The sequence below is a fragment of the Dama dama genome, chromosome 18 (assembly GCF_033118175.1).
Source record: "Dama dama isolate Ldn47 chromosome 18, ASM3311817v1, whole genome shotgun sequence".
Classification (NCBI taxonomy): Eukaryota; Metazoa; Chordata; class Mammalia; order Artiodactyla; family Cervidae; genus Dama; species Dama dama.
Window position 1 is genome coordinate 69,011,972 of NC_083698.1, and position 12,648 is coordinate 69,024,619.

A 12,648-nucleotide genomic window follows, 5' to 3' on the forward strand; every position below is an offset into this window, starting at 1 on the left:
TAAAAACATATTTGGAGTTTACTATTTTTATAAAAATGTAATTCACCAGAAGTTTCATATAAACACCAAGTCCTCTTAGTCTCACAACATTCCCAAGAACACTTCCATTGTGCAAAATGTGAGATATAGTTGAGTCTAGAGAGGCAGACCAGCCCTCAGAGACTAATGTGAAAGAAATAACTAAAGAATAATTACCTTTATTGACGTGCAGGCTCTGTTGTGGTTAGTTATGTTGTAACTTTGATCTCAGAAATAATTTTGCAAAAAATTAAAATGAAGCTTTAAAAGCCTGGACAGATTTATCTGCTAGTGGGTCTTCTTAGGCTTTTTGGTTTTGAAAGATATTTCAGAGCCTCTTAGATTCTGAACTTAAATCACAGGGTTCAAGGTAAACATGGATCATTTGAATTTTAACTTGGTCAACTCAGAATTAGTAAGAAAACATATCTTGTTAAGTGATTAGATCACTATAATCAAAAAGACTTTAAAAACCATCAGTGGTGTTTTACTAACCATACAAAAAATTACCTACATATGTTAAGATGGGAAATGGTAAAAGATGGAAAGAAAAAAGATACCTCAGATTCTCATCACTCAGCTTTCTGTCCCTTAAAAAAAAAAAAGAGTTGTGAGTAGGCATCTAGTCGTTGGTGACATAAATATATGGTAATGAAACCTTAGGTGATATTATTCCTTCCCTCCTCAGGGAATTGTTGAAGTAGAACACCCCACATTTTCTCCGTGGTAAACTGTCTACATCGTTGTTTCTTTTATCTAGTTGGGGACATTCACTCACCTGTTGTCATGCTAGGGTGTGGGTTTTTGCATATGAGAGCCCATGGAAATGATATCCCCCCTCATAAGAAATGGCTGGCCCATGGCCTTATCTCTAGGCTGAATGGGGTGGCTGTGAAGATTGTAGCCTTGGGGACATTGTGTGAAAGGTCTGCTTGGTTCCATCCATTGTGGAATGGCCACATGATCATGTAGCAGATCCCTACAGTATAGGCAACTCCTATCTCTGGGATGTCTTCGTGGGCTGTGGACAATGTAAAAAGCAGATCTGCCTGTCAGCAACCCCTCTGTTACAGCCATCCAGATATGGCCAAGGTCATGCCCATTGTTAAAAGCGATGACTTAGCAATTCTTTGCTCCTCTTTCCTCACTGGATTAATCGTGGCCTTCAGGTTTTCCCAGTGTCTTTCCTTTGCTCTTCTCTTCTTTATGTGAGCTGTAACTTAATGGTTAATCTTTTTAATCATTTGTGAAGAAACTGGGCTCACTGAAGCTGAAGTCTGAACTCTTTTCTACTTTGCACCATCATCTGGGCATCAATCGAGATCTTCTCTCCCTCAGATGCCCTGCAGACCTCCTGCTTAACCATTCATTATAACTTGTCTCCATCAACAGGTGTCATCCATAGCAGCGAGCCTCATAGTTGGGAGATTTGGTGTCTTTTTTTTTAATGGAAAGGACATATAAAGCAGACCTCAAACAGATAACAGAATATTTCCATGAAGAGCCAAGAGAACATATGAAGAAAATCTGTAGAGAAACTCCCACTTAGCCCCTTAGCTGCTTCTCCTCCTCCCCGACTCAGAAACCCATTAGGTATCCTACTATGATATACCCCAGATCTCCTGTAAAAATGGAATTTGCATGGAAGTTGGATTCAGCCTATATCACTCTGGTCTTAGCTTTCTTTATTCACGTCCATAATAATTATGCCCAGATCATATTGCCTGGAAACATATTTTATCAGCTTGATTTCTTTTTTCTTTTTTTAAAATTGGTCTTCCTTCTCTAGTGAACTGAATGGCATTTCTCTTTGATCATGCCAAGCTTGTTTTCAGTCCATTAAGGCAATTACCGAACATTTTAGAAATTAGATATGAATAGGGCTGCTGTAAAGAAATGGTGGCAGAGGCCAGGAGAGGAGAGAGATGAGGGAATTAGGGAACTGACATCCTGCCCTGGATGCCTTGTTCTACTCTGATGTGTCAGCTCCTGAGAGCGGCTATTGTTTAGGGGATAGCAATGGATTTGGAGCGTGTGTAGCTGACCACAGGCCTAGGGCAATGATTTTTAAGAGGGCAGTGGTGGTACTAATGGGCTCACACTTTCCTAAGGCCAATAGTTCTCAGCTTTGACTGTACAGAATTGTCTGAAAGACTTTTAAAAATATGCTGATGCCTGAGTTTCACCCAGAGCGATTTTAATTTAGTTGATCCAGTGTGCTGTCTATGCTATGGAATTTTCAAAACGTCCCCAGATCAATGAAATGTACAGCAGGGTTGAGAACTACTGTTCTAGATGATTGTCTCAAGGGATCTTGGGGAAAACAAGCGTACATGTAGTTTTAAAAAATAATATTTTGAATTATTCCTTTTGAGATACCGTATTTAATTTGTTCACAATTTCAAGTAATCTTAGATGAGGCTGTGAGGGGTTTTTTTTTGGTATTAAAAGGGGCCATTGTTAAAAAGGTTGAGACTCAGGCTTAGAGGAAAGAGAGAGCTAAAAATTGGATTGTTTATTTTATGTATCGATAAGACTCACATCCACAATCACACCAGCACAGATGGAATCACTGAACCTTTTTCATCTTGTGGCTCAGAATGCATCTGTTTCTTGCTTTCACTATGTGAAGTTTTTCTTTTCTCTGTTATGCAGCTATGGGAGACATCCATTTAAGATCAGCTGTTTACATGTGATACATCGAAACTGTTTACTTCAACTTTTATACAAACCCAGCCTCACGGAATCACTGCAAATCTATCTGCTCTTCAGACAATTCAAAAACATCTCTGAGAAGCCACAGAGGAGAGGAAGCCAAGCTTCACATCTGGATACCATTTTCTTTTTGTCATTGGCTTAGGATTTAACTGAACCATGAAAAGGACTACTGAAATGTTACACTATAACATGGAACAACAAAGGTACTGGTATGTTAATGGATAATCCGCATGACAGATATATGTAGAAATATCACTAAAATTAACTCACATGACCCAAATGTAGCAAGTTACTAAGGGACAATAGTGGATTCAGAACTTGACATTCTGAAGCACATCCTCATTGTAGACAGTCAGTAATGCTATGTGCATGAAGCTTCTGTTTATTGTTTTCTACATTTAAGGAAACAACATCCCATAATAGAAACTAGCATGCAGGGCTAAGGCATATAGGATTTCTTCTGCAGGACTTTAAAGCTTGAGAGACCAATATCCCATATGCTAACTGTAAACATGTATTTTTCTTTTTTCTTTTTTTACTTTTCATATTTATATCAGCATACAAGGACAATTGTACATATGTAAACATTTTAAAATTAAAAAAAAAAAGCAGCTGTTACACACAAGTGTATTTTGCCAAATGCCTAAAAACAATCAGTCACAATCACGTCATTGTCATCCATCACCTGTTCTTTAAAGATTATAATCAGACGATGTTGTAAATATCGTGATCAGGGCTGTATGTGTGTCTCCCCTTAACTGATGTTTGTCTAAACCATGTGCTAGCCTTTTAAAGTGTACACAGTCTGGAGGTAGTTTTATTGAACAAGAAAACAAAATGTCCAACCAAACTTAGGGCCTCCACAGCTTGCTTCCTGCCTCCAGGCGCTCTGCTGCCTGTTGGCTGGCCCCTGGGGATCCTCCAGCCTGTCCATCTTCTTTCTGGGGGCTACAGTGCCTGCCTCAGCAGCTGTTCTTTTTCGGCACCAGAGCACCTCTGCCAGTCTCACCCCAGGGGGCCTGTGAGCCCCACAGCAGCGTGTCCTGCTGAGATCAAACAAGTGCGCCAAAGATGCAGGAGACCACGGCTGCTGATGCTTCAGAAACTCCCACCTTGCCAGTACTCCAACCCTTTGTGGCCTAAACTTTTGTTCTTTAAAAAGACTTTATAGCCACCCTTATCTGTGATGTGAATGACTTGTTTTAATGAAAACAACTTTTACACAGTTTATTAAGGGTATTTATCATCAGTGGGATGTGAGTCCCAACAAGTCATTCTGCACTGATTTGTAAATAAGACATGGAAAGTTCTACGAGGTGGGCTGGGAAGCCTCAACAGGCCACAGAGGGTTCAAAGAAACCTAAAACCACAAAAGTGAGCGACTGTGAAGTTACCCAAACAGCTGGCACGGGGAAGAATCTGATGTCCTGAACTCTCTATTTTTTTTTTTTTTTAAATCCATAGAAAAGTGAGAAATCAGTGTTAAATCCCCCTCGTTAAAACCAAAGTTCCATAGCTATCATCATGCAGCTCTGTCATTCTTAAAGAAAACTTCTCTCCAGAGGCTAACCTAGTGAGCTCAGAAATGGATAGGATCAATCAAATGCTTCAATGGGAAGAGTACTTCTGAATTTCCTTATTTTCTCTCCTTTTTCTTGAGAGGAATGGAATCTGCACACAAGATTTCAGAAATATCCTTTAAGTTTGATCTCTCCCAGTAGTGTCTGAGAACAAAACTCGTTTCATCTCTAAGTATAATCATCTTGGAGTCCCAAACCGAAGGGCCCCATTAGAAGGCAGCATGTTATACTTTATCTGTTTATGTCTTCTATAATGGCCTCTCCTCTGAAAGTCATTGAAAACATTTGAAAAGCAATTTAATTATCCCAAATGATACCGTTATAAGCAGCATTTTTCACGACAGGAAGGGATGTGATTGTCGAGACCACAATAAAATGATCCATCAGACTCAAGTTTGAGTGGGTGTTGGGTGATATTGCCACATGGCTCAAGCCAAGGACAGGAGGGCAGACAGATTTAAAGATGTAGCAAATAAAGTGGCTTTTGACCAAGATCACTTTAATGTGCACTGAATGTTTTCTGGTACTGAGTGTATAAAAGCTAATGTTAGAAGTTTTATTTTGACTATAAAAGAGTTTATAGATTTGAATGTAAGGTACCTCATGTAAATATGCTTCCTAGTTATGGTTACACATCCCTCATTTGAACGAATCCACAAATGATTAGCCATGTAGTCAATGAATCCCCTTTATCTTTCTCTCTCTTCCCTCATCTTCTCAATTTATTTTTACATGAAGATTATTATTTCAAGTGAAAATCATTATTTGTGCCTTTGGTAGACATGGTTGCTCTAGAGGTATACAGTTTATAGTCATCTTCCTCGATAATAACCTTCATATGGAATTGAATGAAAAGTGTTTCATTTGCAGAGAGACTATGGTTTTATAGTACTTTTAATGCTTTATTCTAGATTCTACTCAATCTAGGAATGTATAAACATCCTTACAGCCATTTGCAGCATTCTTTGACACATATTTAATTTCAGTGGTGAGTAGTGAGAATTCCCTACATGTGTACTCATGGTTGGCGTTCTAGATGTATTGAATCTAAATATCTATGACTGTTCATCCACTGAGAAAAGGAGAATGGAGCCACGGCGGTAAACACAAGCACATAATTCTTCTTTTTTTACTATCTATTTTGGAGAGGAACTTTGAGGCCACATAGCAGTTTGCATCATGAAACTAATGTTTATAGCCCTCAGTCAACTATAGGGCCATTATGAAAAGCAGAGAAGAGCAACTTTTTGGCCATTGTGTCCCATTGTATGCCTTTACCCTCTCTTTCTAAAGTTTTGTGCATAGATAAGACTTCAGTTACAAAAACCACTACAATATTGTAAGGTAATTAGCCTCCAACTAATAAAAATAAATGAAAAAAAAAAAAAGACTTCAGATCGGACAACTCTGTAACCTGAGATGTTCCATCTATCCATAGTTATTCCAGTGTAATACGCTCTGATTTAAAGCAACACATACTTCTCCACTAAGAGTGTCAACAGAGGAGGTGTGGTATCATGGAGCCCTGAAGGAACTGACTAGTCAGATGAGCTGGCTCCGTGTCCAGCCACTCTTTCGGGAGGAAGTGGCACACTCCTCTGGAGTCTCCCAGCTAGAAAGTGGGCGCAGGCCACAGGCAATCTGTGGAAAGGGATAAACTGCTCAAACATTGCAGCATCAGGAGGGCTCGGAATCTCTGGTTGCTGTATTTTTTTTTTTAAGAAATACAGTGCTTTTCCTTTAAAAAAAAGTTGACTAATAAAGTAAATGTAAGGTTAAAATGCCAAAGCTATTTTTCAGCTTGATATATAGGTGCTTTATTAAGTGATACTGCAGTTTCTCTCTCCTGCCCACTGCCCTGCCCCCTTGCTTTGAAAAGGCTTTCCAAACTGTGTTACTACATAAAGTCAATCTACCATAGATTTCTGAGCCTAAGATTGACAGGGTTTCTAAAAGAAGTTGCTGAAAAGATAAAATCAGGTATTGTGTGTACTTCCACAGAAAGACTATGTTTGAATTCCCAGTCTTAAATCTCTTTTTTCTGTTGATCCCCTTGAAGATTTGCATAATTTAATCCTGTCCATTGTCTCAGATCTCTTGTGGCTCCTTTACCTTTTAAGATTTTCTCGTTTACTTTTTTTTTTCATTTACTTTTATTAGTTGGAGGCTAATTACTTTACAGTATTGTAGTGGTTTTTGTCAGAGCCTGCTTAAACTCATGTCCTTTGAGGTGGTGATGCCATCTAACCATCTCATCCTCTGTTGTCCCCTTCTCCTCCTGCCTTCAATCTTTTCCAGTATCAGGGTCTTTTCCAATGAGTCAGTTCCAATATAAAATATATATTTAGTGCTTTAAATATTTCCTTGTGTTATTCAACATGATAATAAATCCTTACCTAAAGAGAAGACTATTTTATTTCACTTTATGTTACTTAAATTTAAAGGAAAAGGAACTTACTGGAATTTACTGAGTAGCTTGCCAGGAATATGGCAAGAGAACCACTGAATAAAGGCAGTGAGAGAATGAAGGGAGTCAGGCTAGCCCCTCCACAGCCTACTAGGACACCACCCCGGCAGCAAAAAAAAAAAAAAAAAAAAATTTTTTTGGCCAAGCGGCATGTAGGACCTCATTTCCCCACTAGGGGGAACCTGTGCTCCTTTCACTGAAAGCGCTGAGTCTTAACCACTGGTCCCCAGGTAAGTCCCTGGGCAGCCTATTTTAAATACAAAGGTACTAGTTGGTAAATTGACAAGAATTTTACCGGAAACGTCTGACTCCCATTTGCAGCATACTTTTTAATGCTCCTAAGTATCTATCATCCCGCCCCCATCTGTTTCCTTTAAAACTGATAAATACGTAAGTGGAGTCAAAAATTTATTCTATTAGCTTAAAATATACGAAGCAAACATTTGTATGGAATAGGACTTAATTGGAGGCTCAACCTTTAAATTTTTTCTCCTCTGAGATATTTTCTGAATGGATAAGACTACTTGGATTTTGGAGGCAGCAACTTTCCTCCAGCATGAGACGGCTAAGAACTTGCGCGGACAGCTTCCTGTGTTTCTGAGATTGTGAGGTGCTGAGACTGGACTCCTGAAAATTAGCTGACAGGCAGCAATTTATCCGGTTCTGTACGGTGGGGTGGGGAGTTGAGGGGGGTGGTCCGAAGCAGCAACACCTGCTGGGAACCTTTGGCGCATGCTCATAGCATATGCTCCCTGGGCAGGTGCTTTTAATTCCAGGAGGAATTTTCCAGCATGCCTGCAGAGGCAGAGCAAACAGAGTGGGATCTTAGAAATCGGGTGTTTGTGCTTATCAGCTTGTCAGAGTACCCCAAATGGAGCATCTTCTGGTTCAGATTTTATAAGGAGAAAACAGTCGGAAACGGAACAGAAAGCTGCCCAGTATTTTTGTCCTTTTTGTCCACAATCTGACAAACCATAAGCATTCTCACTGCGGGTTTTCGAGGTGCTTCCAGACCCTTTCTACTTCCAAAGTCACTCCCCGTTCAGTAGCTGTCAGATCTTTTCTCCTGACTAGGAACCTTCCCTGTCATGGAGGAAAGTCCCTCTGCCTGGACTGGCACTCGCGGAACCATTGGGGGCGCAGAATCGGGAGAGAGGCACGTTTAGCCTTCCGTTGGCATCTGGGCATGGATTGTGCAACTTGGGACGTCACCAAGAAATTGGTTCTCATGGTGTGCTTCAGGCTGGAGGGCAGGCAAGAAACAGCGAGCCTTGGGAGGTCATGGGGCAGTTAGCCCTGGGGAGGGGCAGTTAGCCCCGGGGAGGGGCAGGATGGAGAACCGCAGGGAGAGCTCAGAAGAGCACGGTTGGCCACTGGCGATGTGTATTGGGTGATCAGGGCAGATCTGTGTGCTTTGTAGTTTTACTGAGCATTGGCTGTGTGGTCCTCACTGTCTGGTCTTAAGGGGCCAGTGACTGGTGTGGCATGTCCCTGTTGCATTTTTCATAGAACCTATATGGTATCTGGAGGTGCTTCAAGGCTGCAGGGGTTTGGCTTAAGGACATCATTTCATATTTTGGTATCCCTCAAATCAAAAGCAGAGAAAAAGTGTATTTTTTTTTTTTTTTACAAAAAGGCATACAATGAGACTAGTAATGTTAAGATAATGTGCTTACAAAACCATCAATACACTTTTTGAAGAATTTATGAGTTTATGAAGAAAAGGGCATTTTCCTCTCAAGTTGAAAATACATATGCATATAATACCAATCAATATTTACTTTAGGGCTTAGCTTCTTATTTTATGAAGTTTCAGATGTGGATTTGTGTTTTGATAATCAAGCCCTTAAAAATGCAAATAGCCCCCAAATCTTTAAACACTGCGGTGCTAAGTTATACCAGACGACACAATACAGAAAGTGCTGATAGAAATTAGTACATTGATTCAGTGATAATACAAGAGTCCTTGCTAAATTATACACTTGTATCACTGCCTGATGAGAAATCCCACTTTTCTTTTTTAATCCAGCACAAAATCAAACTGTGATTCTATAGCCAGTCTTTTTAATGGGAAAAAATAACCCAACATCTTTGTCTTGTATGGAAGACAATTTTTTTTTTAACACTAACTTCAAAAGTGCTTAGCAAATGTTAATTCAGAATAATAAGCATGTGCTCCTTTTTTAACTTGGTGGAAGAGACTTGCCCCTCCAATTTAGCATCACAAAAATACAACTTCCTTTAGAAACAGCTTTTTTACCTAAACATAGCAGTTCTATGTTAGCCAGTGTAGGTCTGCACTAGTGTTTTCCACATCTGTCATCTTCAAGGGGTAATGTCCCATCTACAGCTAGTGGAAGCCACTTTATGGGAAAGTGTTCATGGCAGCACAGTTTCACTTTCGGTAATCAGATAATTAGGTGTATATAGTTTGGCTTCACTTTAACATTCTGTTCTCTCTGCTACTCTGCACTTCGGGTTCTTAAGCTACTTTAAACGTTACTATTGGGTTTTGGCAAACAGCAACTGAAATATATGGCAACTGCTTTCCAGATCAAGTGTGATTTGTTTCATGGCTGTTCAAGTTATAAAGTTGTTTTACTGTAGGTAAATAAAACCTTGCTGTTTTTATAGGTCACTGTAACTTAAAATTCAAATTTATGGCACAATTTTATTAGTATTCACTTCTGAAGCTAATAAGGTACCACGGTTTTCTATGTTATTCTCATTGTAACATCAATAAAGTGACTTTCAATAAAAGATTTATGTTATTTTGATGATGACTCCCTGTAATGCCGTTTTTCTCCCAGTCACCATTTCTCTTTCAGAAGCTTTCTTGGGAAACTGCTGGCAGTTCTTTCCTGTTTCAAGGTGTCCTAGAATAGGCCATCTGCATGGGGAGAAATAACCATGATCCCTTAGTGGAGTCTGAATGGTTACTTTGTTGGACAATTATCCCAGCTGGATGACAGATGGAGTCTTCTCTATTTATCCTCCTGCCTTATTTCAGGAACACTTTCTCCCTCACCCTAATAAGGATCCATTTACTGTATTCTATCCTAGAGCCCGGGCAAGTGATGCTTATTTAATGAGCTCACTTGTGTCAGACTGCATTCTGGATGGGTTCAGTTTAGGTGCAGGAATTCACTGCCTAAAAGATTCTTCCATCAGCCTGTTCATAGTCTCTTGGGCAGCCCTTTCACCCAGCAGTCTTTACCCTGGCACTTGCAGTTTCCTTGCCTTCAGCTCCTAGTCTGTGGAGGGAAAAAGTAGTTATAAGTAGTCAAAGTGCTGTTTTGTTTTTTAAATTTGTTTTTAATTGGAGGATAATTGCTTTACAATGTTGTGTTGGTTTCTGCTGTCTAGCAACACGAATCAGCTATAAATATACATATATTCCCTTCCTTTCGTCCCACCCCACAAAGTATGGTTTTAATGAGAGAAAACCAGAAGTCATTGACTAAGGGTTTGTATATTTATTATGAGACTAAAAAATGGTATGGTAACTATATATAGCCCCATTTCTTTTACTTAAATATTTTGTTGTTGTTCAGACATGTCTGATTCTTTGCGACCCTATGGTCTGCAGCACACCAGCCTTCCCTGTCCTTCACTATCTCCGGAGTTTGCACAAATTCATGTCCATAAATATTTTAGGCATGTAACAATCCATTAAGATAAACACTGAAACAGTAACACACTCAGCCAAGCAAAGTCTAGCTCAGAGATAGCAGAAGTTTTTGCTCACATGTCATGTCATGGACTGATGGCACTGCCCAGAACATCACACTAAAGTGGAGTCTAGACTCATCTTTGGCTCAACAGGAGTGAAAGTTGTGATTAATGAAATGTGACTGTTGTGGTGCAAATCTATGCCAGCTGTCGCCAGGGATGCACAAGCCTCCTGCAGCCACATTGGTGTGGAAGTGCTCAGAAAGGGCTGTAAGTACTTAACCATCACAAATCTCTTGACACACCAGGATAAAGCTCTCATCTCCAATATTAAATCTTGAGTTGGGGTGATTTGAGAAACTTAATCAATTCTCCATATGAGTGAAGTATTCAAGTTTGAGCTCACAGCTTCATTATGCTTCAACTAGATGCTCTAAGAAAAATAGACCAAAAACAGTTTTGAAGAAGGCAGCGAGGCTGCACTGGATGTGTGGATCTAATGAGTGAAACAGAATGCAACATAAAACAGAAATAAGGCAACACAAGACTGACTTGTAATGAAGAGTGTGGCTCTAACTGTAGGACTAGAATAGATACATCAAATTTGTCAAGGGCAAGGAAACTTTCTGTGGGACATACTGAAGACCAGGCTATATGCTTTCAAAAGGAAATTAGAAGTGGAGATATGGACACTTGCTCTATCAGTAATTAAAACTGAATTGAGTATTCCAGAGAGACACAGTTTTATAATACTTTAGCTCTTACCCCAAAGCAGACTCAGAACCATGACTGATGTAGCACACCCCAGGACCTACCAAAGCAGGATGGTTCAAATCTGGTCAAAAAGGCCCTCTGGACAGAAAAGGCCTTCTTCCTTACCACTTCTGTCACCTAGGAAATGACCACTGCCTTAAACCAGGATTTCCAGAGGATCCCGATGAGTGTGAAGCAAACAGGTGCTGGGACTCTGAAGGTGAGTTCCCTGCCTCCTGGGCCTCCATCCATTCTTTTCTGGACAGCTCAGGCTCAAGCCAGGCTTTGTGACCTCATGGACTACTAGTATATCTGGGATGAAACCTAGATTTCCCATGAAATTAGTATAAAGCAGGCTGACTCACACTCTGAGATGTAGCCTGGGTGTGATTACATGACAGAAATACATAAGTTAGAGTTTAATAGTTATTTGTTAAATGTGTTTATATATATATATAGATAGATAGATAGAGAGCATGGTATTTGAAAAAATAATTAGTGGGATGAGGCTAAAGATGCTTAGAAAATCTTTTATTTTTCATCCGTTGACAATTAATTGGTCATCTGGATGGTAATTCTCTAAACTGAGAGATGAACTGCTGGCAGGGAGACTAACTTGTTTTGTCTGTTAAACTCTTTTGCTAAAAAGAGCAAACCAGGCCAGCTTTAAATTTAAGAAACACAAAGGTTTTGATGCTTATTATGCCAACACTTTTTCATATTTACTTCATATTCAACTACCTCATGAGGTAAGTATTATGTTTCCAAAAATGGGGAAATTGAGGCTCTGAGATTATCTAAAATGATCAAACCACCTATCTAGTAAGAGGCATGGCCAGCATTAGAATTCAGATCTTACTTAAAAGCATATGATTTAAAATTAAAAAAAAAAGTCTACTATTAATATAAATGTAGTATCAATACTTGCTAGTAGAGAATATTTGGAAAAGTAGTAGGAAGAAGGAAAATGAACTCATGATTCTGATTTCCAGGGGAAGTCACATCAACATTTTTGTATACTCTTTCCAGTCTTTCTGCTGTGTGTATTGTTTAATATGTGTGAACACATGGTGTATCAAAATAGATGTTATCACTGTTTTAAAAACTAGCATCTTCTGATTGTAAAAGGAAAGTGCATGCATTATAGAAAACCTGGAAAATACTGAAATGCACCAAGTGAATATAAGCCATTTACATGATAAGAATACTTCACATATAAAGCTTTCACTCTGATGTAAAAGCCCTTCTAAAAGAGGGGAGGACAACAGCTGTAGTCTGATGAAAAGGTTTTAGTATCTTACAATGAAAAATACATCATGTGCCTTAAACAACTGGCACACCTGAATTTACATAAAAGAGGCTTAGCAAGAAAATAAGGCTTGATTGACAGTGGCTCAAGGAAGTTCTAAATGGTGTTTAACAGACTGGATCTTATGATAG

The 12,648-nt window shown here is 39.4% G+C and overlaps 1 protein-coding gene across 6 annotated transcripts in view; it reads left to right on the top strand.

The window, feature by feature from the left end:
- Positions 1–2,823, top strand: part of ADAM22 (ADAM metallopeptidase domain 22) — a 218,885-nt gene extending 216,062 nt beyond the window's left edge. For all 6 annotated transcript variants that reach the window (XM_061165531.1, XM_061165532.1, XM_061165533.1 and 3 more), the window contains one exon: positions 2,674–2,823. In XM_061165531.1, coding sequence (XP_061021514.1) covers positions 2,674–2,694 — 21 coding nt within the window. In that variant the 3' untranslated portion in view covers positions 2,695–2,823. The remainder of the gene's footprint in view (positions 1–2,673) is intronic.
- Positions 2,824–12,648: the final 9,825 nt, after the last annotated feature.